This window comes from Staurois parvus, unplaced genomic scaffold (assembly GCF_062004578.1).
Source record: "Staurois parvus isolate SC_StPar_1 unplaced genomic scaffold, SC_StPar_1.0 ptg000744l, whole genome shotgun sequence".
Taxonomy (NCBI): domain Eukaryota; kingdom Metazoa; phylum Chordata; class Amphibia; order Anura; family Ranidae; genus Staurois; species Staurois parvus.
The window spans coordinates 1,856,346-1,882,631 of NW_028318540.1; the positions used below are offsets into that span (position 1 = coordinate 1,856,346).

A 26,286-nucleotide genomic window follows, 5' to 3' on the forward strand; every position below is an offset into this window, starting at 1 on the left:
TGACCACTTCCATCACGGCCTCCTTCCCCTTCTCGAGTGTTCCAGTCTTGTCGCGCAGCTCCGACAGGGGTGTGTGTCCTGAGTGGAGTTTCCTGAAAAAGAAAGAGTTACACTTCTCACCTTTCTCTAGATCAGTGATGGCGAACCTATGGCACGCGTGCCAGAGCTGGCACGCAGAGCCATCTCAGTGGGCACGCCAGGAAGAAGATGATGAGCGCGCATGGACCGGCCATCCAGATCTCGTCCACACTGGACCCCCATCAAACTACATTTCCCACATGTCTCTGGGGCCAGGGTGGGCGTGGACGAGAGGAAACGGCTCCAATGCGGCTCTGGCACCAGGGGTGATGTAGCCGGGGATGGGCGTGGAAAAGAGGAAGAGGCTCCCACACTGCTCCGGGGCCAGGGGCAACGTGTTCAGCATGAATGGGAATGAGCTGCTGGGCTGGAAGCCACACCGACGCTGCCAGAGGTGAGATTAACTGCTTGCAGTGTCATCCATCAGTGCCCAGCAGTGTCACCTGTCAGTGCTCAGCAGTGTCGCCCATCAGTGCCACCCATCAATGATGCCCAGCAGTGCCATCCATCAGTGCCCAGCAGTGTCGCCTGTCAGTGCTGCCCAGCAGTGCCACCTGTCAGTGCTGCCCAGCAGTGCCACATGTCAGTGCCCAGCAGTATCGCCCATCAGTGCTGCCCATCAGTGCCACCCATCAATGATGCCCAGCAGTGCCATCCATCAGTGCCCAGCAGTGTCACCCATCAGTGCCCAGCAGTGTCGCCTGTCAGTACTGCCCAGCAGTGCCACCTGTCAGTGCTGCCCAGCAGTGCCACATGTCAGTGGCCAGCAGTTTTGCCCATCAGTGCTGCCCATCAGTGCCGCCCATCAATGATGCCCAGCAGTGCCATCCATCAGTGCCCAGCAGTGTCACCCATCAGTGCCCAGCAGTGTCGCCTGTCAGTGCTGCCCAGCAGTGTCACCTGTCAGTGCTGCCCAGCAGTGCCACCTGTCAGTGCTGCCCAGCAGTGTTGCCCATCAGTGCTGCCCATCAGTGCCACCCATCAATGATGCCCAGCAGTGTCCAGCAGTGTCATCCATCAGTGCCCAGCAGTGTCACCCATCAGTGCCCAGCAGTGTCGCCTGTCAGCGCTGCCCAGCAGTGCCACCTGTCGGTGCCCAGCAGTGTCGCCCATCAGTGCTGCCCATCAGTGCCACCCATCAATGATGCCCAGCAGTGCCACCGATCAGTGCCGTCTGTCAGTGCGTCCAGATAGGCAAGTGGTTAATTGCAGTGTTGGCACTTTGAAATAAAAAAGTTGGTTTGTGTTGCAGTTTTGGGCACTCGGGCTCAAAAAGGTTCGCCATCACTGCTCTAGATGCTCCACCTTGGCACGGACGACAATGTGCCTGGATTCTTCCTCAAAGTGCTTTTTCAAGCTCTTCTTGGTGTCCTCCAGGTCTTGCCTCACGTCCCAGCCACAGTGATGAAGGTCCTGCAGGGACTGCCGCTGACGCTGCAGCCTCCTTAGTTCCCTCCTCCTCGCACTCACTTGCTGGCGTCCCCTGGCCTGAAAGAAGCTGCGCAGCTTGACTTTCACGAACTCCCACCAGTCGCTTACCTTGGGAAAGAAAGACTTCTCCTCTCGCCAGGCACCGTAGATTTCCCTGAGCTCCGCTAGCAGTTCCTCATCGTCCAGCAGGGTGCAATTCAGCTTCCAGGAGCCTGGGCCCGGGGCAAAGCCCTCTCCCAGGTCACCCCGAAAGTGAATGGCCCTGTGGTCAGAGAAAAAGCAAGGAACCATGGAGAACCCGCGGTGCCTGACTGCCCTAGAGGTGAGCACAAAGTCAATCCTGGAACACACAGATCCGTCGGGGCAGCTCCATGAGTAGTTCACGGAACCATGCCCCACGGATCCCACGGAATCCTGCAGGGAAGCCTCCGCAATCACCTCCCGGAGCAGCTTCGAGGTGGCATTGAGTTTAGCGTACATGCTGGAGCTGCGCCCATCCTCCTCTATCGGACAGTTAAAATCACCGCCGATTACTACTGTTCTCGTTGTGAGGAGTTGCGTCCGCAGGGTTTGGAAAAGCTCCAGCCGCGCGTTCTTCTCCGGGGAGGCGTACATGTTGATGAGCCTAACGGGCTCCCCCGCCCATGAGCCGTCTATGACCAAAAGGCGGCCACAGACGAGCTCGTGGACAGAGTCAACAGTGAAACGTCCTCCCCTGATAAGAACCGCTACCCCTGCGGACTTGCAATCGCCACCCCCAGACCAGTAGGAGGGACCGTGGGTCCACTGGGAGGACAAATGAGTGTACCTCCTCAGAGGGGGAAGGGCGCACTCCTGAAGCATGTAGACATCACTCTGCTGTGTGGAAAGAAAGGTCAGCACAGTCTGCCTCCTAGACGCATCTTTGATGCTCCTCACATTAATGGAAAAGATAGAGATCTCAGCCATCATGGGAAAGAGATGAAGGGGTTGGTCAGCAGGGGCTGTGCTTACCTCCCCTGGAGAGGGGGGGCGACCTCTGTGACCTTTGCAGCCTGACCCATGTCCTGGTTCAGACCGATCTGGTTGAGGACCTCATTGAGAGAGATCGGTGGAGAGATCTGGCTCCGACCGGGTCAGAGCCATCTCTTCTTCCACCTCTTCTTCCTCCAGCGTGTCGAGGTCCTCCCCCACGGGGTCAGGACCTGCGACATTCTGGAGGACGGCAGGCCGTTTGGTGGAGGAGGAGGGGTCCTCCGCCGCCGGGCTGGCCTGCTCCTTCTTCCGCTTCCTGTTCCCCGCCGCAGAGCTGCTGGCAGGGGTGGCAGGGGGAAGGGGCGGGAAATCCTCCTGTGAGGACAGGTCAGGGGGGGCGGAACCGAGCCCGGGAGGGGGGGGCAGGAGGGCCAGGGGCAGGGGGGGCAGGAGGGCCAGGGGCGGGGGGGCAGGAGGGCCAAGGGCGGGGGGGGCAGGAGGGCCAGGGGCGGGGGGGGCACGGGGGCCAGGGGCAGGGGGACCAGGGTCTGGGGGGGGCGGCCTCCTACACCGAAGGGGTAGGGGGGGCTGGGGTGGGGGGAGGGGGGTTCCTCTTACCTGGGTCCTTCTGAGGCTTCTGTGGCGCTGGTTTGGCAGCAGGGCCCTTGCTCAGGGCCCCAGCATACGTCCTGCTTCTCTCTGGGCAGTCCCTGTAGACGTGCTCTGACCGTCCACAGAGGTTGCAGGTTTTGGACCTCGGACAATCCTTGGTCTCGTGACCTGCAGACCGGCAGAATCTACATGAAAGCACATGGCAATCCTTACCCTCGTGCCCCGGCTGTCCGCACCTGCGGCATGACTAGGGTTGATCCGGGTAATGTAGGAGTCCTGCTGACGCTCCCAGGGAGAAGCACTGTTGCAGGTGTTGGAGATCTCCAGCGGGACGATCTCTCAGCAATCTGCAAAACACAGCCCACTTACCTGTCCAGAAGCCGTTGGCGTCTAGTATCCGGACTGGGTCCTTCAACACGACGCAAAACCTCTGGAGATAGGTGGCGATATCTCTTCCAGGGACGTGAGGGTTCCTCATGGACACCGTGATCCGCCTTTCGTCCCTTTGAATGGGAGAATTCGCAATAAACTTGCGGAAAGGGGAATCGGGCCCAGAGGTCTTCACCATCTCCCAGTACCTTCTGCAGACCTGTAACGATACAAAAGTTACGAAGAAGATACTTTTCATAAAGGACTGCACCGACAGGGTCTCTGCCTTGCTAAATCCTTGTTGTCAGGATCATCTTCTTGCCGAAGACTTCCGGGGTCATGTCCGGGACTCTGCCTTCCACTTCTTTCAGCCGCAGCACGACTGTCTGCTTCATCCAGGGCTCCAGGAGGGGGAGACCTTCTGCAGGGCCGGAGCGTTCTGAGGTGGAGGTGGAGGCGGAGGGGGCTTCTCCCGGGGTCTTGGCAGGGGCGGAGGCGGCGGTCAGAGGCTTCTTGGCGGTTTGCTTATTCTTTCCCATCTTGTCGCAGAGGAGTTCTCAGGGGGGCTTCCAAGAGATCTTCAGCGGATTCCTTCTCCTTCCTCGGCGGCTTCACTCTTGCTTAGCCTTTGAAAAGGCTATTGAGCGTCTACTGCCCGGAGGTAGTAACGCAGAGTGAACAAGGGGGGGGAAGATCACAAACTCGTTCTGTGTGGGGGCTAAGCCTCAAACCCAATAGCAGCAAGCAGGTGAAGCCAAATTTAATCGACGATCCTACCAGGCCGAATAGAGGGTACCCCACACAGACCAAATGGCTGGGATAGATACAAGTGGTTCTCAACGTCCTAGCTGGAAGCAGGGACACCCCTAAAGGCAAGGTCGATACTACACTTGATCTTAGCCAAAAGGCCGAGAAGCGATCAGCAAGATTTTCACAGGCACAAGTGGCTGCCTTGCAGGAGGCAGTGCAGTGTCTTGCCCAGGGATGAGAGCAAGTGGTTGTTGCCCCTGGCAACCAAATAACTGAGAGCAAGCCATTATTTACAAAAACTGACACCCAGTGATGATGTGGACGTCTTTCTAACCACCTTTGAGAGGATAGCGTAGAGAGAGGGGTGGCCCTGGGACCAATTGGCTGGAATTATCTCCCCATTTCTTACCGATGACCCACAAAAGGCCTACTTTGATTTGCCAACTGAGCACATGAAAGATTATGCGCAACTAAAGGCAGAGATACTGGCCCACCTGAGGGTGGCTGCAGCCGTCCAGGCACAGAGGGTGTTCCACTGGAGGTACCATCCTGGCCAACCACCAAGGGCCAAGATGCATGAACTGCCAAGTGTCAGGAACCCATACCAAGGGCAGCAAGGCCAGCTGTGGTACCTAGGAGAGAAGCCCTTCCAGATCCTGGAACCTGCATCTCTGCCTCAACTTCCCTGGAACCATGGAGGTCGGTCCCTGTCAAGAAAATGAGGGACGTACAGTGTTGGTGTTGCTGATCCTGAGGACATACCAAGGCACAGTGCACACTTCAGGAGGAACCCATGGAATGTGGAGTCGGCAGGAGAGCCTTGTTTTATACCCAACGAGCATGTGCCACCCATCTTGACCTAACTGCTGGACAGTTTGAATGTGAGGTGTGGGTGAACCACCTCCCTGCCAAGGCTCTACTATACTCCGGCAGCAAGGTTATGCTGTTACATGCAAGGGTGATCAGGAGACTCGGTGCAGTAGTTAAGATACTACGGATAGTATGCAATCATAGGGATACCAGGGAGTACCCCCTGGTTCCAGTGACCATTGCCTATGGTCATACCTCCATGACACAAGAAGCTGGGATGGTATATGTGATATCATAGTGGGCCGGGACTGTTTGCTGTTTCTTGAACTATAAAACCAACCACAGAGTGGACTTCTGGGGCAGCCAAGAGGACTGGGGACACCGGGCCTTGAAGGGCCAAATTCTGAGGGGTCTGATCTACAACTCCCCACAACAAACACCCCAAATTTGGAGGTACCTACTATTGATAATGACTTTGCAGAAAATGTTAATGTGGTTGATAATGTTCATGGTTCAGGTTTCAAGACTGAGTTGACCTCTGGAGGGAGGGAATTTCTCAGTTACAGGTCATGCTGGGGGAGGATGAAGAGAGACTTTCTCTATTGCAGCTCCTGGTTAAGGAGGATGAAAGGGAAACTTCCTCTGGGCCGGTGTACCCAGACCTGGACATATCAAAGGGTGCATTTAGCACCACCCAGCTACAGGATCCTACCCTGGTCAATGCTCGAGAGCAGATTTTGGTTGTTAATGGGGTACCACAAGTGCCTGGTGCAGATCAAAGGCTTCCTCATTTTGCATTGAATGGGGACTTGCTTTATCAAGTGACTGAAAGCCAAGGGGTCTCTGTAGAGCAATTGCTGGTTCCGCAGCCTTATAGGTTGATGCTCTTCGATCTAGCCCACACTGGGAAGTCACCTGGGAGGTCGGTAACCAATTGGTTTTACTAGCCAAGGGCGAAGGCTGAGGTGAAAAGGTACTGAGCGTCCTGCCCCACCTGTCAGTTAACTGCCCCAGTGTCACACTACAGAAACCCTCTGGTACCCTTGCCCATAATTGAGGTGCCATTTTAATGGATCACTATGGATTTTGTGGGGCCCTTAGTAAGGCCAGCAAGGGGACACCAATATATATTAGTAGTCCTGGATTACACAAATAGGTATCTAGAAGTGCTCCCTTAACCACTTGCCTACTGGGCACTTATACCCCCTTCCCAGGCCAATTTTCATCTTTCAGCGCTGTCGCACTATGAATGACAATTGCGTGGTCATGCAACACTGTACCCATATGAAATTTAATAATTTTTTTCACACAAATAGAGCTTTCTTTTGGTGGAATTTAATCACCACTGGGTGTTTAATTTTTTGCGCTATAAACAAAAAAAGCAAAAAATTAAAAAAAAAAAAGGTTTTCTTTGTTTCTATTATAACATTTTGCAAACAGGTAATTTTTCTCCTTCACTGATGTGTGTTAATGAGGCTGCACTGATAGGCAGCACTGATGGGCACTGATGAGGTGGCATGGATAGGCAGCACTGATGGGCACTGATAGGCGACATTGATAGGCAGCACTGATGAGCTGGCACTGATGATGCTGCACTGATAGGTGGCACTGCAGGTCACTGATAAGCGGCACTGACTGACGGCACTGCTAGGCAACACAGGTGGGTGGCACTGCTGGACACATGTGGGTGGCACTGCTGGGCACAGGTCGGTGGCACTGCTGATGGGTACAGGTGGGCAGCACTGATGAACATAAGTGGGTGGCACAGGTGGGCAGCACTGCTGGGCACAGATCATCAGTGCCCTGATGATCAGTGCTGATCCCTTCACTGACAATTGCCAGCAGCACTGATGGGCACTGATGAGGTGGCATGGATAGGCAGCACTGATGGGCACTGATAGGCGACATTGATAGGCAGCACTGATGAGCTGGCACTGATGATGCTGCACTGATAGGTGGCACTGCAGGTCACTGATAAGCGGCACTGACTGACGGCACTGCTAGGCAACACAGGTGGGTGGCACTGCTGGGCACATGTGGGTGGCACTGCTGGGCACAGGTCGGTGGCACTGCTGATGGGTACAGGTGGGCAGCACTGATGAACATAAGTGGGTGGCACAGGTGGGCAGCACTGCTGGGCACAGATCATCAGTGCCCTGATGATCAGTGCTGATCCCTTCACTGACAATTGCCAGTTCTCAACAGTACTTTCCTCACGCTGTGACAGCGTGAGGAAAGTGCAGCTGATAACTTGCAACTGTATTTACCTGGTGATCTGCTTTGTCATTGGACACAGCTGATCACATGGTAAAAGGCTGCTGTAATTGGCCTCTTACGCGTGATCAACTGTGTCCATAGGAAACAGCGATCACCGGCGGCGCTGGGTGCGTGCCACTGGGGGCACGCAGGGGGCGTGTTCTGGGAGGACGTCCATGGACGCCCTCCTAGAACTAGACAAATGCGCTGTAGCTGTCTTTCGGCTATAGTACGGTTGGGAAGTGATTAAAGGAAAACGCCTTCTAAAGCCATTGACCAGGAATTATTTCAAATGTTTTCACAAACTGGGTTCCCCAAAGAGATACTAACAGACCAGGGTATCCTTTTTATGTCAAAGGTGATGGCGGGCTTGTGCAAACTGTTTCAAATTAAGAAGTTGCGGATGTCCAATCTCTCATCTGCAGACAATGGCCTCATTGAGAGGTTTAATAAAACCCTGAAATCAATGTTTCAGAAGGACAGGAAAGATTGGGATATGTTGCTCCCTGTCCTGATGTTTGCCATCTGGGAGGTTCTACAAGCATCCACAGACTTTTCACCATTTGAGCTAATATACGGGCAAAGGCCCTGGGGGTTGCTTGATCTAGTAAAGGAGACATGGGAAAGTGAAGCCTCACCACACAAAACAGTAGTAGAACATATCTCCCAAATGCAAGAGAGAGTGGCTAGAGTGATGCCGTTAGTGACGGAACATCTCCAGAAGTCTCAGAATGCCCAAAGGAGGGTGTACAACCAGTCAGCTAAAGTCAGACAGTTTCAAGCAAGAGACCGGGTAGCTGTTCTGATACCCACGGTGGAGATAAAGTTCTTGGCCAAGTGGCAGGGGCCATTTGAGGTAGTGGAAAAAGTGGGTGAGGTGAAATACAAAGTACACCAGCCAGGGAAAAGAAAGCCATACCAAATTTATCATGTGAACTTGTTAAAACCCTTGAGAAAAGGTCTTTGCTGTGGTAAGTGTCAATTCAGGGGAACCAGCAGGAGTTGACCTGGTGCAGGTGACTGATACCCTGTCTAGGCCACAAACCTAAGAAGCAAAAGAGTTTTTGCAGAAAAATAGAGAAATGTTTTCAGGATTACCTGGTCTCACCATCATCAAGCATGACATAGCCCAATGTAAAGATATGTTTATAGCCCTTTTGTATCTCAGAAGCCCATAGAAAGGCAGTGTCCGAAGAAAAGAATGCTTCAACTTGATGTAATTGAAGAGCCACAGATTGAATGTCGAGTCCCAGCATGTTGGTACCAAAACCCAACAGCACCCTGCGCTTCTGCAATGACTTTAGGAAACTTAGTGAAGTTTCCAAATTTGATGCCTATCCGATGCCTCAGGTAGACAAGTTAATTGAGAAGTTGGGTCTTGTCCAGTATATCACCACATTGGACCTCACAAAAGTCTACTGACAGATTCCCCTCACCAAGGAAGCCAGGGTGAAAACAGATTTTTCCACCCCAGAAGGCCACTTCCGGTATGAAAGAATGCCATTTGGCTTACACTCTGCCCGGCCACATTCCAAAGGGCAATGGAAAAAAACATTACACCCGCATCGGCAAAACGATTCAGTCTACCTGGCTGATATTGTCATTTTCAGTACTGATTGGGAGACCCATCTTTCCCGGGTTCAGGCTGTCATAGACTCGTTAAAAAAAACCAGGGTTCACAATTAATCCTTAGAAGTGTGCGGTTGGGATGGCGGAGGCCAAGTAACTAGGGTACATTGTGGGTAATGGGCTAGTGAAACCTCAAATGAATAAGGTGAAAGCCATACAGAACTGGCCCCACCCCTTAACCAAAAAACAGGTCAGAGCATTTTTAGGTATTGTTGGCTATTACAAGAGGTTCATCCCCAACTTTGTCACCATTGCTGCACCATTAACCAACTTAACAAAAGGCAGGAATTCAGTAATGGTAAAGCAGAATGAGTATGCAGAAGCAGCTTTTCAGAAGCTTATGACTGCATTGTGCCAGCATCTGGTGCTCGTAGCCCCTGACTTTTCTAAAGAGTTTTTGGTGCAGACAGATGCCTCAAGTGAGAGCTTAGGAACGGTCTTGTCTCAAGTGGTCGATAGGGAGGGGCACCCAGTAGTTTTTCTCAGTAGGAAACTGACAGCAGCAGAGAAAAACTAAGCTGTGGTGGAGCGAGAATGTCTCACCATCAAATAGGCTCTGGACTCATTGTGGTACTTTTTGCTAGGTAAGAGCTTTCGCCTGGTGTCAGACCATGCCCCACTGAACTGGATGAGACAAAACAAGAATGCCAATGTCAGTGATGAGATGGTTCCTTTCTCTCTAGGAGTTCAACTTTGGAGTAGAGCACAGAGACAGCATGAAAATACCGATACCCTCTCCAGAGTACATTGTCGGATGTCAGATGGTGCTCCAACAACTCCACCTTGAGGCGGGAGGGGAATGGGTTCTGGATGGGTGCTATGTGGTGCCTAATATTTGGGTTATGGTCCCTTTAAGGTGAAAAAAAGGTGTGTGTACTCAGGGGTCTCGCCCATCATGGGTGAGGTATTCTGAGCGTAGTCATGTAAAGGAGAGGACTGACTAGCAGTTCTCTCTGTATTAGCAGAGACATATTCGGAAACCAAGAATTTTGGAAGTTCAGAATGACATTTGGGTTGGAAAAGAACCTCCACTTCTGACCACGGGGACTCCAGTTCCTGGGGAGTTAAGCAGCCTCCAGGATACAGCACATAAAATGGGAAGCTCTGAATATCAGGGGTGGGGGTAGGAGATTTGAGAGGGACCTGTTGGAGTGCTGCACATGTGCTGGGAGCTGCCAAACAACCATAGTTGGACTGAGCTAACCTTGGGGTAAATCCCATCTATGAACTTTATGTCTCTTTGTGTTTTCTTTATGCTGCTTTCTGTTTTATTTTCTGGAGCTAGTGAATTTCATGTTGCATTTAAAGATCAATAAACACTTTTATGCTTAAGATAAATGGCTTTGCACATGGTCATGAATATACTCCTGAATATTACAGTACATACTCCTGCCATGCCTATAGTCACATGAACTATGAAATAATGATTATGCAAAAAATTATTGGATAAACCCACAAGTACCACTTAAACATATCAAAATAGCAGATAGTGTCATTTAAAAGTTAGATGAATAAAAGGCTTATGCTACCTTTTGGAAGTTAAATAACATTTGTTAGTTGTGGTCTAAACATCAGACCAAAGTGAGGGACAGCAAGGACAAGGAAGGAAATATGGAAGGATTTGGGTTTAGAAGTGGGAAGTTGAGAGCTATGTACAAGGTGTGAAAATTGAATTCCCGAAATGTCAGAGGTATAGCACTCTGATGGTGAACCACACAGCCATTCACACTTGAGCGTGTTCTAACATTTTCTAACCTGGACTTAGCTGGTCGCAGACCAGTTTACTAAATCTTTATGGAGTGGAAGAAGAAAGAACACGTATGTGCATTATGCTGTTGGCAGAAAATTACTAATAGGAATCTGGAGCAGCGGATTAACGTCAAACTTTGTGTGAAAATTGGAAAAAGTGCAAATGACACTTTAGCTCTGTTGCTATGAGCATGCCATGAAAAAATTAAGTGTGAATGGCATAGACGGTTTAAAGAGGGGTAGGAAGATGTTGTCGATGACCCAAGAAATGGGCAGCCAAAGATGCAAGGACAGATGCAAATGTGGACAGAATGTGGACAGAGTGTGAACCCTCGTATGGTCAGACTGAAGATTGAGTATACAAAAAATGTCAGAAGAATTGAACATGAACAGGGAAATAGTGCAGCAGAATCTAACAGAGGATTTGGGAATGAGAAAGACTTCTATAAAGATGGCACCTCAATTCTTGTCAGAAGATCAGAAAGAACATCATCAAATTTCATCCTGTCTTTTGAAGAATTTTTTATGTCCATTCTGGCAATTACAATGTCACACCTTGCATGATTTAGTATTACTGTTCACATTTGTAAAAAGGCAGTTCCCAAATTTAACTACCTTCAACATATAGGCAACATTACCAGTTGACTTAAAAATTGTGTCATTTGATATTGTAATCTGTATCCTGGAGTTACCAACAAAGAGTTTTATTTTATTTTATTTGGACCTTGTTGCCTTCTGTAACTATTGTTCAAGCTGAGCAATCCTGTATTATTAGTTCAGTGACTTTAATTAAACAAGTCAGAAAGTGCAGGATCCCAAGAAACAAGTTAGATTTTAGCCAGATTTCTCAGCTGAATTCTATGGGTGTATGAACTGCAGTGTCTGTAAACTGCACGCTTCAGTTTAATTTCACAGTTATGCCTTTAAAACATACTTATAGTATGGAAAGCTTTTTATTACAAGTTTTGTAAAGATGTGTTAAATTATTAATAAGTAATATTCAAAGTTTTTGCATTATATTTATATTTAGGTATTTGGTAAAATCGCATTGGTTGATGGAACGCAAATAAATCGGAACAGCAATTTCCAGACGTTCCCTCAGGCTGTATTGCTACTTTTTAGGTAATGATCTTGTTTGTTTTTAACAATGTTACAAATTAGAACAAGATGGTTCATCTTGGGGTATGAAATACTGTATGTGTTGTCATACAGAGTAGGTTAGATCCATTGACAAGTATAGTTTTGTTATATTTACTAAGGGTCCATTCTAACTTCTCCAGTGTGGTGTGTTGTTGGGATACTTGCATTAACCACTTGCCCTCCAGAGGATTTACCCCCCCCCCCCCCTTCCTGACCAGGCCATATTATTTGCGATACGGCGCTGTGTTACTTTAACTGACAGTTGCGCAGTCATGCAACGCTGTACATAAGTGACATCTTTGTCATTTTTTTCTCCACAATTAGAGCTTCCTTTCAGTGGTATTTGATCACCTCTGCATTTTTTTTGCACTATAAACAAAAAAAATATATAATTTTGAAAAAAAATATTTTCTACTTTTTGCTATAAAATATATTCAATGAAGAAAATTTTTTTAAAAATCTAATTTTGTCATAAAGTTAGGCCAAAATGTATTCTGCTACATGTTTTTGCTAAAAAAAATCCCAATACATGTAAATTAATTGGTTTACATGAATGTTACAGCATCTAAAAATAGTGGTATATACTGTATACTGGAATTTTTTTTTTCTATACTAGTAATGGCTGGGATCAGTGACTTCTAGCAGGACTGCGAAACTGCAGTGGGCATTAAAACACTGGGTGGGAACTGACTAACTGCCACTGACATCCCCAGTAACACTAATACAGTGATTAGTGCTAATATAAAGCACTGACACTGTACTAATGAAACTGGGCAGGAAGGGGTTAACATCTGGGGTGATCAATGGGTTAACTGTGTGCTGTGTCTGTTTTACCTTGGAGACATGCTGTTTTGTATTTCTCTGCTGTGCAGAAAGATATAAAACAGCATATCCATGTTTACACACAGGTCTCTCCCCTGTCAGCTTTCCCCGACAATCGCCAGATGCCAGCGGGGAATCGCCAGCTGGGACCCGGTAACTGACATCCCTGCGCTCCCCCTACCTGGAAATGCAAATCATGTATTTCCAGGTACATGATTTTGCGCAGCCCTGCTGCCCTGTAGCAGTATTTCTGCTATAGGGTGGTGGGCAAGCAGTTAATCTGTGCATTACTGCAACAAGTATAAGGTGCACAATTTAAGTGTAGCAGGCAGTACATGTATTAAGAAACAGTTAAAATGTGCTTATAATCAAATCTTCAAACTTATCTGGGGTTCTTGGTGCAGTGTGGTATCTGGGTACAGCTTAGGCAGCACACAGTTTTTTGAGACCTGAAAAAATCTGAGACACCAGAGGGCATCAACTAAGTGCAGCAATGGCTGGCAGAACACAATAGCTCAGCAGAAGTGATTTCCCTATCCACTTCAAATGTGGATGGGGGAATTGTATCATTTTTTTTTTTTTCATTAAACTTGCTGCTTGAACGAAAAAAACGAAATCATCTATGGGCTGCGTAACACTTGTGAATCTCCAGCCATAGGCATACCAGCCTTAATTTATAAAAAAAAATCCCAAATGAAAAAGGAACCTTAATGGTGTCTATCCTGTACTTTTACCAATGCATCAGATGCTGCTTTTTATTATTAACGATTTTAACTCTAGTATTTATGAAAAATGAATGGTAAATTAGCATGCAGTATGAATATTTTTTTAACTATTTGCAAGATAGTCATATATTGAAGAATCGTGAGATAAATATGTAAATCCCATGGAATACCTAACTTGCAAACAATAGTGTATCATGCAAATATATGATAAACCAAGTCGCTTATATATTTCATATTATTTTTCTAGATGTGCCACTGGAGAGGCTTGGCAAGAGATATTGTTGGCTTGTTCCTATGGAAAACTGTGTGACCCAGCGTCAGATTATCAGCCAGGCGAGGAATACACATGTGGAACAAGTTTTGCATACTTCTACTTTATTAGTTTCTATATGTTGTGTGCTTTCCTGGTAAGATTTAGTATTTGCATGTTCAAATATGTTTCAAATATATTTCAAATATATATTAAATATATATAATACTTAAGTAATTCTATCATTCATTTTTACAGATTATCAATCTCTTTGTTGCTGTTATCATGGATAACTTTGACTACCTAACCAGAGATTGGTCAATTCTAGGTCCACATCATCTGGATGAATTTAAAAGGATTTGGGCAGAGTACGACCCTGAAGCAAAGTATGTATAGTGCAAAAGCTACACTCATCAGCCACTTTATTATTAGGTACACCTTGCTAGTGCCAAGAAAATATCCCTCACACCATTACCCCACCACCAGCCTGAACCATTGATACAAGGCAGGATGGATCCATGCTATCATGTTGGTTACACCAAATTCTGACCACACTATCTGAATGTCGCACAAACCAGTCTACCCATTCTCCTCTGACCTCTGACATCAACAAGCATTTTTGTCCACACAACTGACACTCACTGGATATTTTTTTCTTTTTCAGACCATTCTCTGTAAACCCCAGAGATTGTTATGCGTGAAATTCCAGTACATCAGCAGTTTTTGAAATACTCAGACCAGCCCACCTGGCACCATCAACCATGCCACATTCAAAGTCACTTAAATCCCTTTTCTTCCCCATTCTGATCGCCCCCCTCCCTGCGGCTTACTAGGCCATGAGTCCATGTGCCCTCGGCATGGGGTGGTGTCCCCATGCCGATGGGGACAAGGGCCTCTTCCCCACAACACTGGCCCGGTGGATGTGGGGATCTGCGGGCAGGGGAGCTCATTAGCATCAGGGTACCCCTTTAAATAAGGGGACACCCTGATACTGTCCCCCCCCCTTGTGAATGAGTAACCCCTACCCATTTACTAAAGGGAAAAATGTAGTAGAAAAAAAAAAAAGAGACCAGTCTTTTGAAAAAATCCTGTATTGAGCAAAAGACAAAACAATTAACAAGTCCTTTATCAAAAAAAAAGTCATAAAAATGGTTCCATCATTGCAATCCATAGTCAATCACGGCGTCCAGCATTGTCATGATGTGCCGACTCGCTGAAATACCCGCCGCGAGCTGACAGGTCTGACAGTTGCTGGTCAGATGTTAACAATTGTTAACGTCACCACTAGCCCCACCCAATTGTACTGTGATTGGCCACAGCAGGTGCATTGCTTTGGCCAATCACAATGCACTGTGAGAGCGCAGTGCATCGTGTGGCACGGCAGGAAAATAGCTCATCAAACACCCTTACTGTTCATGTGTTCAGCGAACAACTTACGCTCGACTCAAATATCAAGGCCATCACTATTACCAAGCAATTGAACAGGCGTACCTAATAAAGTGGCCAGTGAGTGTATACTATTTGTGGCAATCTGCATTAATTTTTTTATCCATAATTTTATTTTTTGAGAATCTCTTTTTAGCATATACATATTATTGAAAAACACCTCCTATAGAAACGAACCACATAAAAAAAATGAAATACAAAAAAACTAAGCTAAATTTAACATTACATATTTAAACCATATGCTTTCAGGAAAGCTATCTTACGCCATCTGCTTAACACCACCAAATCCCTTGATATGGAAAGACCCCCAACTCCCTTCTATCTTGTTGTGGGTAGAAGACCCAAATAAATTGGAGGACCTGGTACTCTCTGCCCAGAATAGACGTGAGCTTTATTCTAAAACATGGCTCCCCTGGAACTCAGATGACGGCAAAGCATTTTTTTAAAACTGTCTTGGGGAAGGAATTTTTTTCGATCTAAATCCAGGCCCACAGTGCCAGCATTGCAACTGCCCACCTTTTTTTCCCTCTCTCTTTTTTTATCGCCTTCCTCCTCTGTTTCCTTACTGCCCCCCCCCACTTAACTGAACAAAACAGTATCCTACCCGTGTCATGGCCATGGCACAGCATTAAAATAGTCTAGATCTACAAAGCGATCAACAATCTAGTATGTGTTACATGCCTATTTCAAAAACACATAAAAACATAGCTCCCATTGATTTCCTATGGGAAACACACCAAAAACATAAACACATCCATGGTGCATTTTGTGTGCACTTTTTGCATGCTGGAGGTAAAGAATCCAGAAAATAGACCAAAAATGCATTTTTGCAAAATAGATCATGTTTTTAAGCATACCAGTGTGAGAGGGCACTTACTTTCTGACAGGCTGATATCAAAACAGAGGTAATTGCCCCTAATATCTCTAGCCCTAGGATTCTGCGGAACATCCTCAAGAGTTCCAGCGCAATCTACCTGTCCCTCACAGGCAGATAGTATCCCCATATAGCTGACAATCCATCTGCTCCTCCAGCCACAGAACCACGAAATAAATACATCATTGTCCTGTTCCGATCCCAGCCAGCCCTCCCCTCCTCTCCTATCCATCCCAGGTACTTGTATATTAAATCACATTGGATAGATAAAAGAAGAGGGCAGATGGGAATCAGCACACCAGATAAGACACAGCAGCTTCCCTGTGCATCTCTGCATGAGGAAACCCCTACATTTTACAGACCACCATACTTTGTGCTTTCCTGCAAACCCCCCCACCAGAATTGTGATCTCCTAACATCTCTGTATTGTGCTCTCCTGGCACCTACTGTGCTCTCCAGGCCCCCCCTGTACTGTGCTCTCCTGTCCCCCTTGTATTGTCCCCCTTGTATTATTCCCCCCCCCCCATACTGTGTTTTCCAGCCCCAGCCACCACCCCCCTTGCTGTGCTTTCCTGATGCCCTAGACTTGTTTTGCCCTGTCCTCCATATTGTACTCTCCTGACCCTCCCTGTATTGTGCTCTCCAAGACCCCCTGTATTATGCTCTCTTGTGCCCCCTATACTGTTCTCTTCTGATCCCCCGGACAGTGCCCTACTGGTGCTCCACACTGTATTCTCCTCTCCTGACCCCAGTATTGTGCACTGCTGCCCATCTGTACTGTACCCTACTGATCTCTGTATAGTTCCATCCCGTGCCCTGCTTCCCCCCTGTACTGTGCCTTCCTGAACCCTCTGTGCTCTACCCTGCTTCTCCTCTCTATATACTGCCTACTGCCCTGCTGATGCCTGTGCTTTGCCTTGCTGAACCCCCCGTAAACTGTTTACCGTAAGTTTGACCCAGAATTGAGCGTCTGTGCAGAAAAAGCAAGCACAAGTTTCACATTAAGATGATATGTTTTAATATGTGTTCTATTTCTAGGAATAATTGTTATATCACATTGTTATATAACAGCTCTCTGATGTTATGTTCCTTGAGCCGAAGACATGAAAACAATTTCAGGGGTTTCCTGAGAACTCAGATTTTTTGCCAATGGTTCCACCAAAGTAAAAAGATTAAGGAACCCCATTCTAGCCATTCATCTTGTTCCGTATTACCTATGTCCTGAGGCTATTGCTTTCTGCATTTCAGGGGATATTTAGGTTACTTTCACACTGAGGAGTATTTGAAGCGTTTTTGCATTAAAAAAAGCGCCTGAAAAGCTCAAGAAAAATGCTTTCTTATGTATGTGAATGTATATCTATGTATGTTTTCACACTGAGGGGTTGCGCTTGCGGTGCGGTGTGAAAACTCCTGCTTGCAGCATCTTTGGGGCATGTTTGGGATGTTAAAAAAAAAAAATCCTCAAAAAGCCTTCTTCCCATTGAAATCAATGAAAAACGCCTGAAAAGCACCTAAAAAATGCCTCAAAAACATCTATGAGAAGTGTTTTTGGTGCAGTTTTTAAGTCCCATGTCCTTTAAGAAAAGCTCAGCGCAGTAAAAAGCCTATGCGTTTTTGCGGCGGATCAGTGTGAAAGTAGCCTTAGTCCTCAGAAGCACTGGGTGCGACTTGGCATGCGATTTGCATGCCCTGCGACTTGCAAATTGCATTAAGTCACACCCTATTGTCCACAATTACAGCGGTCATATCGGTGCGGTTCCGACTTGGCCAGGGCAGCACCAATTTCTAAAGTAGTGCATGCACTACTTTTGGTGAGATTTGCATAGATATATGTGTCAGATGTCTTGCAAATCGCACCTCAAATCATAGTGACATCCCAACTTTGAAATCTTGCGACTTCACTGTAAGGATCAATGTGACCGGGGTGTTAATCAAATATTTATGGATTAATATGTTGTATATAGAAGAAATAACACCCCTTATCTTAACAGACATCACATCTATTATTGGCATTATAGGTGTTATCTTCTCCTGTTAGCCCACTGCGATTGTAGATAATAATAAAAGCTTTACCTAGTTATACAGTACTGCCTGCACCTATTTAAATAATTTTAGAGAATCATTGCAGTTCAATTGATCAAATTTCAAAACACCCAGTTTTTTTCTAGAGGGCAAATCCCTCCACGTTTACCACTTTATCACTAGAAATAGCTTAACCAACCTCCAAATTGTATTTAGCAATTGGAAAATAGGGAACCACACCAGGGGCGGACTGACCATTTGGAAACTCGGGCACTGCCCGAGGGCCCGGGGTCAGTAGGGGGCCCCATGAGATGCCCCTGGTACCTTTTTCATAGGCTTTTTTGACTTTGGGCAAGGACACAGGGGCCCCATGATCCCCTATTGCCCGGGGGCCCCATAAGTTGTCAGTCCGCCCCTGAACCATACTATTTTCTACTTCCTTTTAACAAATCTACCCCTCCCACACACGCACTTATCAACTGGTATAGAGGCTGGACCCCCTTTCCTCAGCCCGCAAAATGTTGCATCTGTGGAGCTATTTAATATATTCATGGACTGGGGGAAGCTAAACCACCTTCAGTTAGATGCTGTAATGTTTCTCTACGTAATCTGTTTTTTTTCCCCCTTCATATAAAAACATGGCATACAATGCTTCTGCAAACATACTTCTAACCACTTTTGGGCCACCCGCCCACAATGTACTGTGGACGTGCGGCAGCTACAGGACCAGCGACGTACCCGTATGTCTCTGGTCTTTTGTCAACACATGGGGGCTCTGCGCGAGCGAGCGTGCATCCCTACCCCCCCATGTCTGCTCTGTCCACCGAACACAACAGAATGAGAATCCTTGTAATAAGGCCCAGGAGATCACATGATCGCTATGCGATAACATGATCACAATGACAACAAAGCTTTTATGAATCAATCTGATTCATAAAAGCTTTGCTTCTGTTCCTGGAGAGCTGTGATTGGTCCACAGCTCTCATATGACACATGGGGCCAATCACAACAACTTGTACCATGTGACAAACTGGAGCCAATCACAGATCACTATTATGTTGAACTGTCATAACTTAGCTCATTCCTGACAGTTCAAAACAAGCTTTGCATTGCAGATATTCATTGCTCATGCAATGCAAAGTGTAAAAAAAAAAATAAAAAAAATCCCTGATCACACCCCCAGAATAGTACGTTACTATGGTAACATTGCATTACTCTGATAAAAGTATTTGAGAAAAAATTGTAGAAAAAATAAAAAATGTTTTAAAAAAATGAAAAGAAGTTTTTTTAACTACTTGCCACCCTCCCAGTCAACAATGTGTGAGCGGCAGCTCTGGGCAAAGTGACATTTTCGGGTGTGCGTGTGCATGCGTGCCCTTGCGTGCGCCCACTGTTGCCTCCTATGCTGTCCACACAGAGAAGAATGAACAAGGCACCCAGTAAAAGCACCAAATGTTACACACACACACATTAAATTAGCACATTTAACTCTTTGATCGCCCCTATTAATCCATTGATCGCCCCTATTAACTCTTTGATCACCCTGTCACCTATCCAGTGCCATTAGTACAGTGTCAGTATATAGAATTTTTCACTGATCACTGTATTACTGCCACTAGCGACAGAGTCATTTAGCACCCCTCCCAGCCAGGGTCAGCTAGCGTTAGATTGCCCGCACACTATCGCACTCACACTATAGGTTGCTGATCACCGCCATTACTAGTATAGTGTTTGTATGGATCAATATATTGACCACAAACAGAACTATACTAGTGCCTCCTTTGTATAGTGTCCCCAAAAACGCAGTGTTAGCAGCATCAGCCCCATTTGCTGCCAGCACTACCATTTATCCCCTCCGCTGTTTTTCATGGAAGATTTGTATCAATTGATTGTGGGCCAAAGCAATTTATACGCACAATATTACAACATCAGCTCTTGCCAGACAATTTGCATGGAAATCTATCACAATTTTTGAATTTAAAACTTTTTTGGGCCTAACCCTCAACATGGGCATTACAAAAAAGAATGAATTGTGGTCATGTTGGTCCACAGACCCCATACTGGTACTTCACTGCACTTTGAGTGGTTATACCGGGATGATCCCTGCATCTACCGGCATCATCCTGGTATCATCCTTGTATAGTTTTTTTTCAGCTAGCGGTCAGCTTTCATGTAAAAGCAATCCTAGCAGCTAGTTAGCCGCTGGATCGCTTTTATAAGCAGTGGGAGGGGACTCCCGCAGCCCTCCAACCACCTTCCAAGAGTTTCTTGAGCTCTCCCATCCCACCGGGGAACCCAAAAATGTAGCCAGCAGTGCCACTAGCTGACAATAGAGCTGATCGGAGACTGAAATGACTCCAATCATCTCTATGGTCTAAGACCAGAAGCTACAAGCATTTCATCATTTCCGTTTTGCCGGATATAAACATCACCATTTTAAAATTGGGAATGCATCTGATCACACCAATTGTGGTGTGATCAGATGTTCTAAGGGCAGAAGAGAGATCTCAAGTCCTCAGACTTCTCAGAAAAGAATACCTGTCACTGCCTATTGCTTTCACAGGGGATACTTTCATTCCCTGTGATAACAATAAAAGTGTTTGGAAAAAAAAATGAAAGGCACAGTGTAAAAATAATGTAAAAAAAGCAAAATAAATAAATAATACCTCCTCTGTAAATATAAAATGGTGACCCGTAAAGGCCTTTAAAGCGCCCCCTATGGATATTACAAATGTATGTAATGTGTTGCAGTTGCAGTTTTTAAGCATGCCATGTTTGGTATCCATTTGCTCAGCATAACATCACATTTTATATTTTATCAAACAATTGGGCAATATATTGTGTTTTTGTGCATTAAAATTCTAAAAAGTGTTATTTATGTTTTGTTTTTTAAAAATCGCTGCGCAAATACGGTGTGTCATAAAAAATTTACATGCCCATCATTCTATTCTCTAGGGCCTCTGCTTTAAAACAATATATAATGTTTGGTGGTCCAAATTTATATTTTTAGCAAAAAAAAAATTGTTTTCAAGTAAACAAAAAGTGTCAGTAAAGGCTTGGTTTTCAAGTGGTTAGAACAGTGGGTAATGTCTGGCATAAGATTCTAATGTAGGTCCTGAAATGCCAGGATGGTAGAAGCACCCCAGACCCCCCCCCCCAAATTACTCCTTTTTGGAAAGTACACAATCAAAAGTATTTGCTAAGAGGCATGGTGAGTATTTTGTACACCTCATTTGTTGCCACATGTTTTTGGAAAACAAAATGTATTTTTTTCTTTTATTCTTTTTTAAAATCCTGTGACAAAAATTATATCTGCAAAATACTCACCATGCCTCTTATCAAATTCCTTGAGGTGTCTACTTTCCAAAAAAGGGTCTTTTTGGGGGGAATATGTACTATCCTGGCATGTCAGGGTCTCTGAATCTGTGATAGGTAGTGAGGAAGTGACATGAGGAAATATACCCTTTGAAAGCCTGGAATTGGTCATTGGATTTTGGGGGGCATGTATGTGGCTAGGCTGCCGAAAAGTCTCTCACATGTGGTATCCGGATACTCGGGAGAAGTAGCAGATTGCGTTTTGGGGTGTTATTCCACATATAGCTATGGTATGTGTGTCATATTTAAAAAATTTGTGGCAAAAAAATGTAACAGACTCAACATGCCTCTCAAAAAATTCCTTGGGGTGTCTACTTTCCAAAAAAAAAGTAATTTGGGTTTTTTTTGTACTGCCCTGGCATTTTAGCACCTCAAGAGATGTGATAGGCAGTCAGAAAGTAAAAGCTGCGTAAATTCCAATATATATATATCATAGTTTGTAATCGCTATAACTTTCACATAAAACCCATTAATATACATGTATAGGGATTTTATTTTACCAAAGACATGTAGCAGAATACATTTTGACCTAAATTTATGACTAACTTTGCGTTTACTATATATTTTTTAGAACTGAAAGTAAAAAATATCATTTTTTTTTCAAAATTGTTGGTCTTTTTCTTTTATATCACAAAAAAAAACATTGGTGATCAAATACCACCAAAAGAAAGCTCTATTTGTGTGAAAAAAGGACATAAATTTTGTTTTGGGTACAGCATTGCATGACCGCGCAATTACCAATTGAAATAGCACCGCACACTGGTCTGGTCATTAAGGTGGTAAATCTTCCGAAGGTCAAGTGGTTAATTTCCTGTATACAGGATGCCCGGGATAGATCCTGGACAGGAGGTATATTTTCCCACATTTTGGGTTGTGGTCCCTTTTAAGGGGGGCGATGGGGACATATTTTTAGTACTCAGGGGTTCTCATCCTTTCAAGGAGAGGGGTAGTCCTTTCAGATAGGAGAGGACTGATTTACAGTGCTCTCTGGATTGGTAAGTCCTCATTTGAGATTCATAATTTAGAGGGTCAGAGAGACTTTGGGTGGGAAAGGATTTTCAATGCCGAGTATATTGACTTTGGTAATGAAAGGATTAAACCACCTGCAAGGGAGGGATGAAAAGGAGCAGGAAGGAGTCAGCGCCTGTTGGTGGGGTGGAGTAGAGTAGTTCATAGCTGTGAGCAAGTGTGTACTGAATGGTAACTGAGACATTTGTTTGCTGGGTTCTGCAGCCTTTGCAGTGCCCCGCTAAAGTAGGCCTAAACGCAAGTGTGGGAGTGGTATACTGGCAGCAAACCATTATATTGTCATAACTGTACCAGGATTATGGTCTGTTTGTCTTTGCTTTTGTTTGTTTGAGAAACCAATAGGCTGTTCACTTGTACAAGCAGCTGGGTGGTGTTTCTGGGCTCTCCGTGTTAAACCTGGAACAAAAAAATTGGATATAATGTATCATTTACCCCCTTAGGAGCCGCTGTAGTCATGTCCAGGTCTTCCCTAATTTCGCCCAGCAGCAAAGCACAAGTTAGTTTCACAGCAAGGTGCACACACACTTTCGCAAGTTGTCTCCAGTAATGTTTTTTTTTTTTTATTATTGAATTTGGATAGGGATAGGGAATTTAGTAGGATATTCCAGGAAATAGAACTAATTATAGTTGAGGATAAAGTCCTAATGTTAGGAAGAGGTTAAACAGAAAGTGCTCTTCAGGACACCAGCCGGTGTCCCCTCGTTTCAGACCCACGTTGACTATAGAGCACCAGAGTGGTAGCAAAGCACACAGGTCTCCAAGATCCCACAGTGTCTGTACTCACAAGGCCCAAGGACAGAATGTTAGCCTCCTTCCAATCTTCCAAGCGATGCCTGCCAGGGAAACCAGACATACCTTTGGCAGACAGCTCCCCTGTCAGCTTGCTGAAGAACCAGGGTCACTCTCTGTCTTAAGTCAGGCACTCAGGTTGCTCACCATGACTAGATGGCAATAGATGTATAGGGAGGCAGTGTGCCGTCCCCCCAAGGCTGGTACAATCCTGTCCAGGAAAGACCCAAGGCTCAAGATACCCAAAGAATAAATACCCTCTCCTAGCATTTCTCAGGACCGCACCGACTGTAATTGGCTGGAGTTAATATTCATATTAATATTCATATTGTGTTCTGCATGAGTTCAACCTATACATCCAGAACCTTCCAAGGTTAGTTGGATACAGAGGAATTTAGGGGCAGAACTAACAGCACTTGAAAGCATTGAGCAAGCACTATTAACAATTGCAGCTCTCTGTTAAAGGGGTAGTAAACCTTGTATTAAAAAAAAAACTTTCCCCTGCAAGGCAATGTCAGTCAGTATACCAAGGAAGTAAAGCTTAGCTGAAAACAAAGCCCTCCAGCAGCGCGATATCACCGCTGACAGGGCTTCCATCTTCACCCGGTCCTTCTTCTGGCGGCTTGAATGGCCAAGCCACGATGACACGGGAGTAACTTTTTAAGGCACACAGCTCTGAAGTAATGGCACAGGCATGCGTTTCCTTCAGAGTGCATGCGCCAATGCTGCTTTACAAGTAAAGATATTTACAGTACCTACAGGAAAGCCTTATTATAGGCTTACCTGTAGGTACAAGTAAAAAAAAACAGACTTTACTACCACTCTAAGCAGAAAGCCTAAGTAACTACAATTAAAAATTGGTGCCGCGCCCTATGATTAAATGGATATCTATTTGATGTAATAGCTGTATATAATGATATAATTTATCGAAACAACTGATATATAAGATACTATTCCTTATGTCAATATATGATCAATAAAGTTGTACAAATCTTATACATAATATTAGTACACACCCTGTAATATTACTGTGTGATAACAATTCAGCTGCATACAGAAAATAAATAATGAAAAATAAAAAGTGTATATATATATTAAGAAATCATTATAATAAAAATCATAATAATTAATATTGCAAATAGTGTCCAAAAAAAATATATATATATATAAGTCCAAAGTGTTAATTGCTTGCTGTTGGGAAAGCTATATTCTAGCATTTGTTTGGATAATGTCACTTTTATGCGCTCACCTTCCTAGGAGCCTATTACTAGGCTGACATGGTTTTCTGGAAAGTAGTGTATTGTGATCCTCTGGGATGGGATAAGCTGAGGGCTCTCCTGTTTGCTCCTGGATTCACCGCTGCTAGTGACCTTGTGCAGGAATGTTGGTCTCTCCTTCCTTGTCCATCTTCCTATTTTTCCTCGTTAGAGCAGTGGGAAAGAAAAATATATAGTGCCTTATCGTTTTTTAAAAAGAATTTATTATGTGCTCATAATATGCACTCACATGATTTAAAAACAATTTGCGCCTTTGTGCAATAAACCGCTATACGTGGATGTGACCAGCCTCCTCAGTGTGTCTGCACACACTGTCAATACTCACCATTCTGGAAGTCGGGTACGTGGTGACATTAATGCCCCTCCCCAATGTGTTGCGCCACAGGGTCACGTGGCTTCGTCCGGGGGATGTAAAAAGACGATCACCCTGCCTAGACTTCTCATATAGTGATTCGGCGCCATTTTCTTGGAGCAAGTATGGTCGCGGCCATCTTTTTGGGGCCATTCTATTCCCATTTAGCTTACGTTATGGACAGCTGTGTTTAAGTGTTTGTAACAATGTTTTAAATATAGATGCTGTTTATCTAAGATTATATACAATGTATCTCGTGTATTTAACCCAGTACCCTACGGTTAAGCGGGCAGTGTATGTGATAGACAACAGTGTTTGTCACATGTATTTATATAAACAACAGTTATTTGAATACATCAAATGAGAACCAAGAAGTATATATAAAAATAGAATTAAAATAAAAGCAATGTAAAATATACAATATATTCCTCCAAGCTTTTAACTACTAAATATAGTATTGTTAAAGGGAACCTGAGTTTATTTATATTACATGTATAAAAAAGTGAAATTAATTAAAATAAAATATTAGAAATCTATTCTCAATTGAGACTAAATATTTTATTCCGAACGTATTTTTCCTCAACTTATGAATAGCAGGCAGGTCATTGGGACCCCTACTACATCTCTTGTACCTGTAGACATGTATATTAGACATACATAACTTTGGTAATTATACTGGATTACAATTCATATACAATATGTATGCCATTCCCTCACATATATAATTATACAATTGTGTGTTGTATACACCTCTAAATATTTTTATCTCTCCTTGATATTGACTCAATTAGAGTGATCATAAAGGGCTATTATTAATATTATTATTATACAGTATTTATATAGCGCTAAAAGGTTTGCTCAGCACTGTACATTATAGTGGGGGACAGTTCATGAGACAATACAGTAACAATACAATACACGAGGGGGTCAAGGGCCCTGCTTTTTTGAGCTTACAATCTAGGAGGGAGGGGATAGTGGTACAGGAGGAAGTGGCTGTGGGGGATGGAGTGGTAGGAGGAGATCGGCTGTTAGGTGAGGACGGGGTAGGCTTCCCTGAAGAGATGGGTTTTCAGGGTGTGCCTAAAGGTGAGGAGGGTAGGTGACAGTCTGATGGATTGGGGTAGTGAGTTCCAGAGGATAGGGGAAGTCCTGGAGAAGTCCTGCAGTCAGGCGTGGGAGGTGGAGACCAGGGAGCTAGAAAGCAGGAGGTCTTGTGAGGAGCGAAGATTACGGGTAGGGTGGTATTTGAGTATCAGGTCGGTGAGGTAGTTTGGGGCAGCGTTATGAATGGCTTTGTATGTCTGTGTTAGTAGTTTGAATTTAATGCTTTGGGCAATCGGGAGCCAGTGGAGGGAATGACAGAGGGGGGTGGCAGATGCGGAGCGGTTGGTAAGGTGGATGAGTCTGGCCGCTGAGTTCAGGATAGACTGAAGCGGGGATAGTCTGCGACGAGGTAGGCTGGTGAGAAGGGAGTTGCAGTAGTCCAGACGTGAGATAATAAGGGAGTGAACGAGTAGTTTAGTAGTGTCTGGGGTTAGGAACGAACG

At 45.3% G+C, this 26,286-nt stretch overlaps 1 protein-coding gene and 1 pseudogene across 2 annotated transcripts in view; one reads left to right on the forward strand and one right to left on the reverse strand.

Annotated features, from left to right (window-relative positions):
• Positions 1 to 26,286, forward strand: part of CACNA1S (calcium voltage-gated channel subunit alpha1 S) — a 342,071-nt gene that overhangs the window by 231,540 nt on the left and 84,245 nt on the right. For both annotated transcript variants that reach the window (XM_089654106.1, XM_089654105.1), the window contains 3 exons: positions 11,669 to 11,760; positions 13,573 to 13,732; positions 13,834 to 13,961. In XM_089654106.1, coding sequence (XP_089510232.1) covers positions 11,669 to 11,760; positions 13,573 to 13,732; positions 13,834 to 13,961 — 380 coding nt within the window. The remainder of the gene's footprint in view (positions 1 to 11,668; positions 11,761 to 13,572; positions 13,733 to 13,833; positions 13,962 to 26,286) is intronic.
• On the reverse strand, positions 4,272 to 4,364 carry LOC149445197 (U2 spliceosomal RNA; annotated as a pseudogene).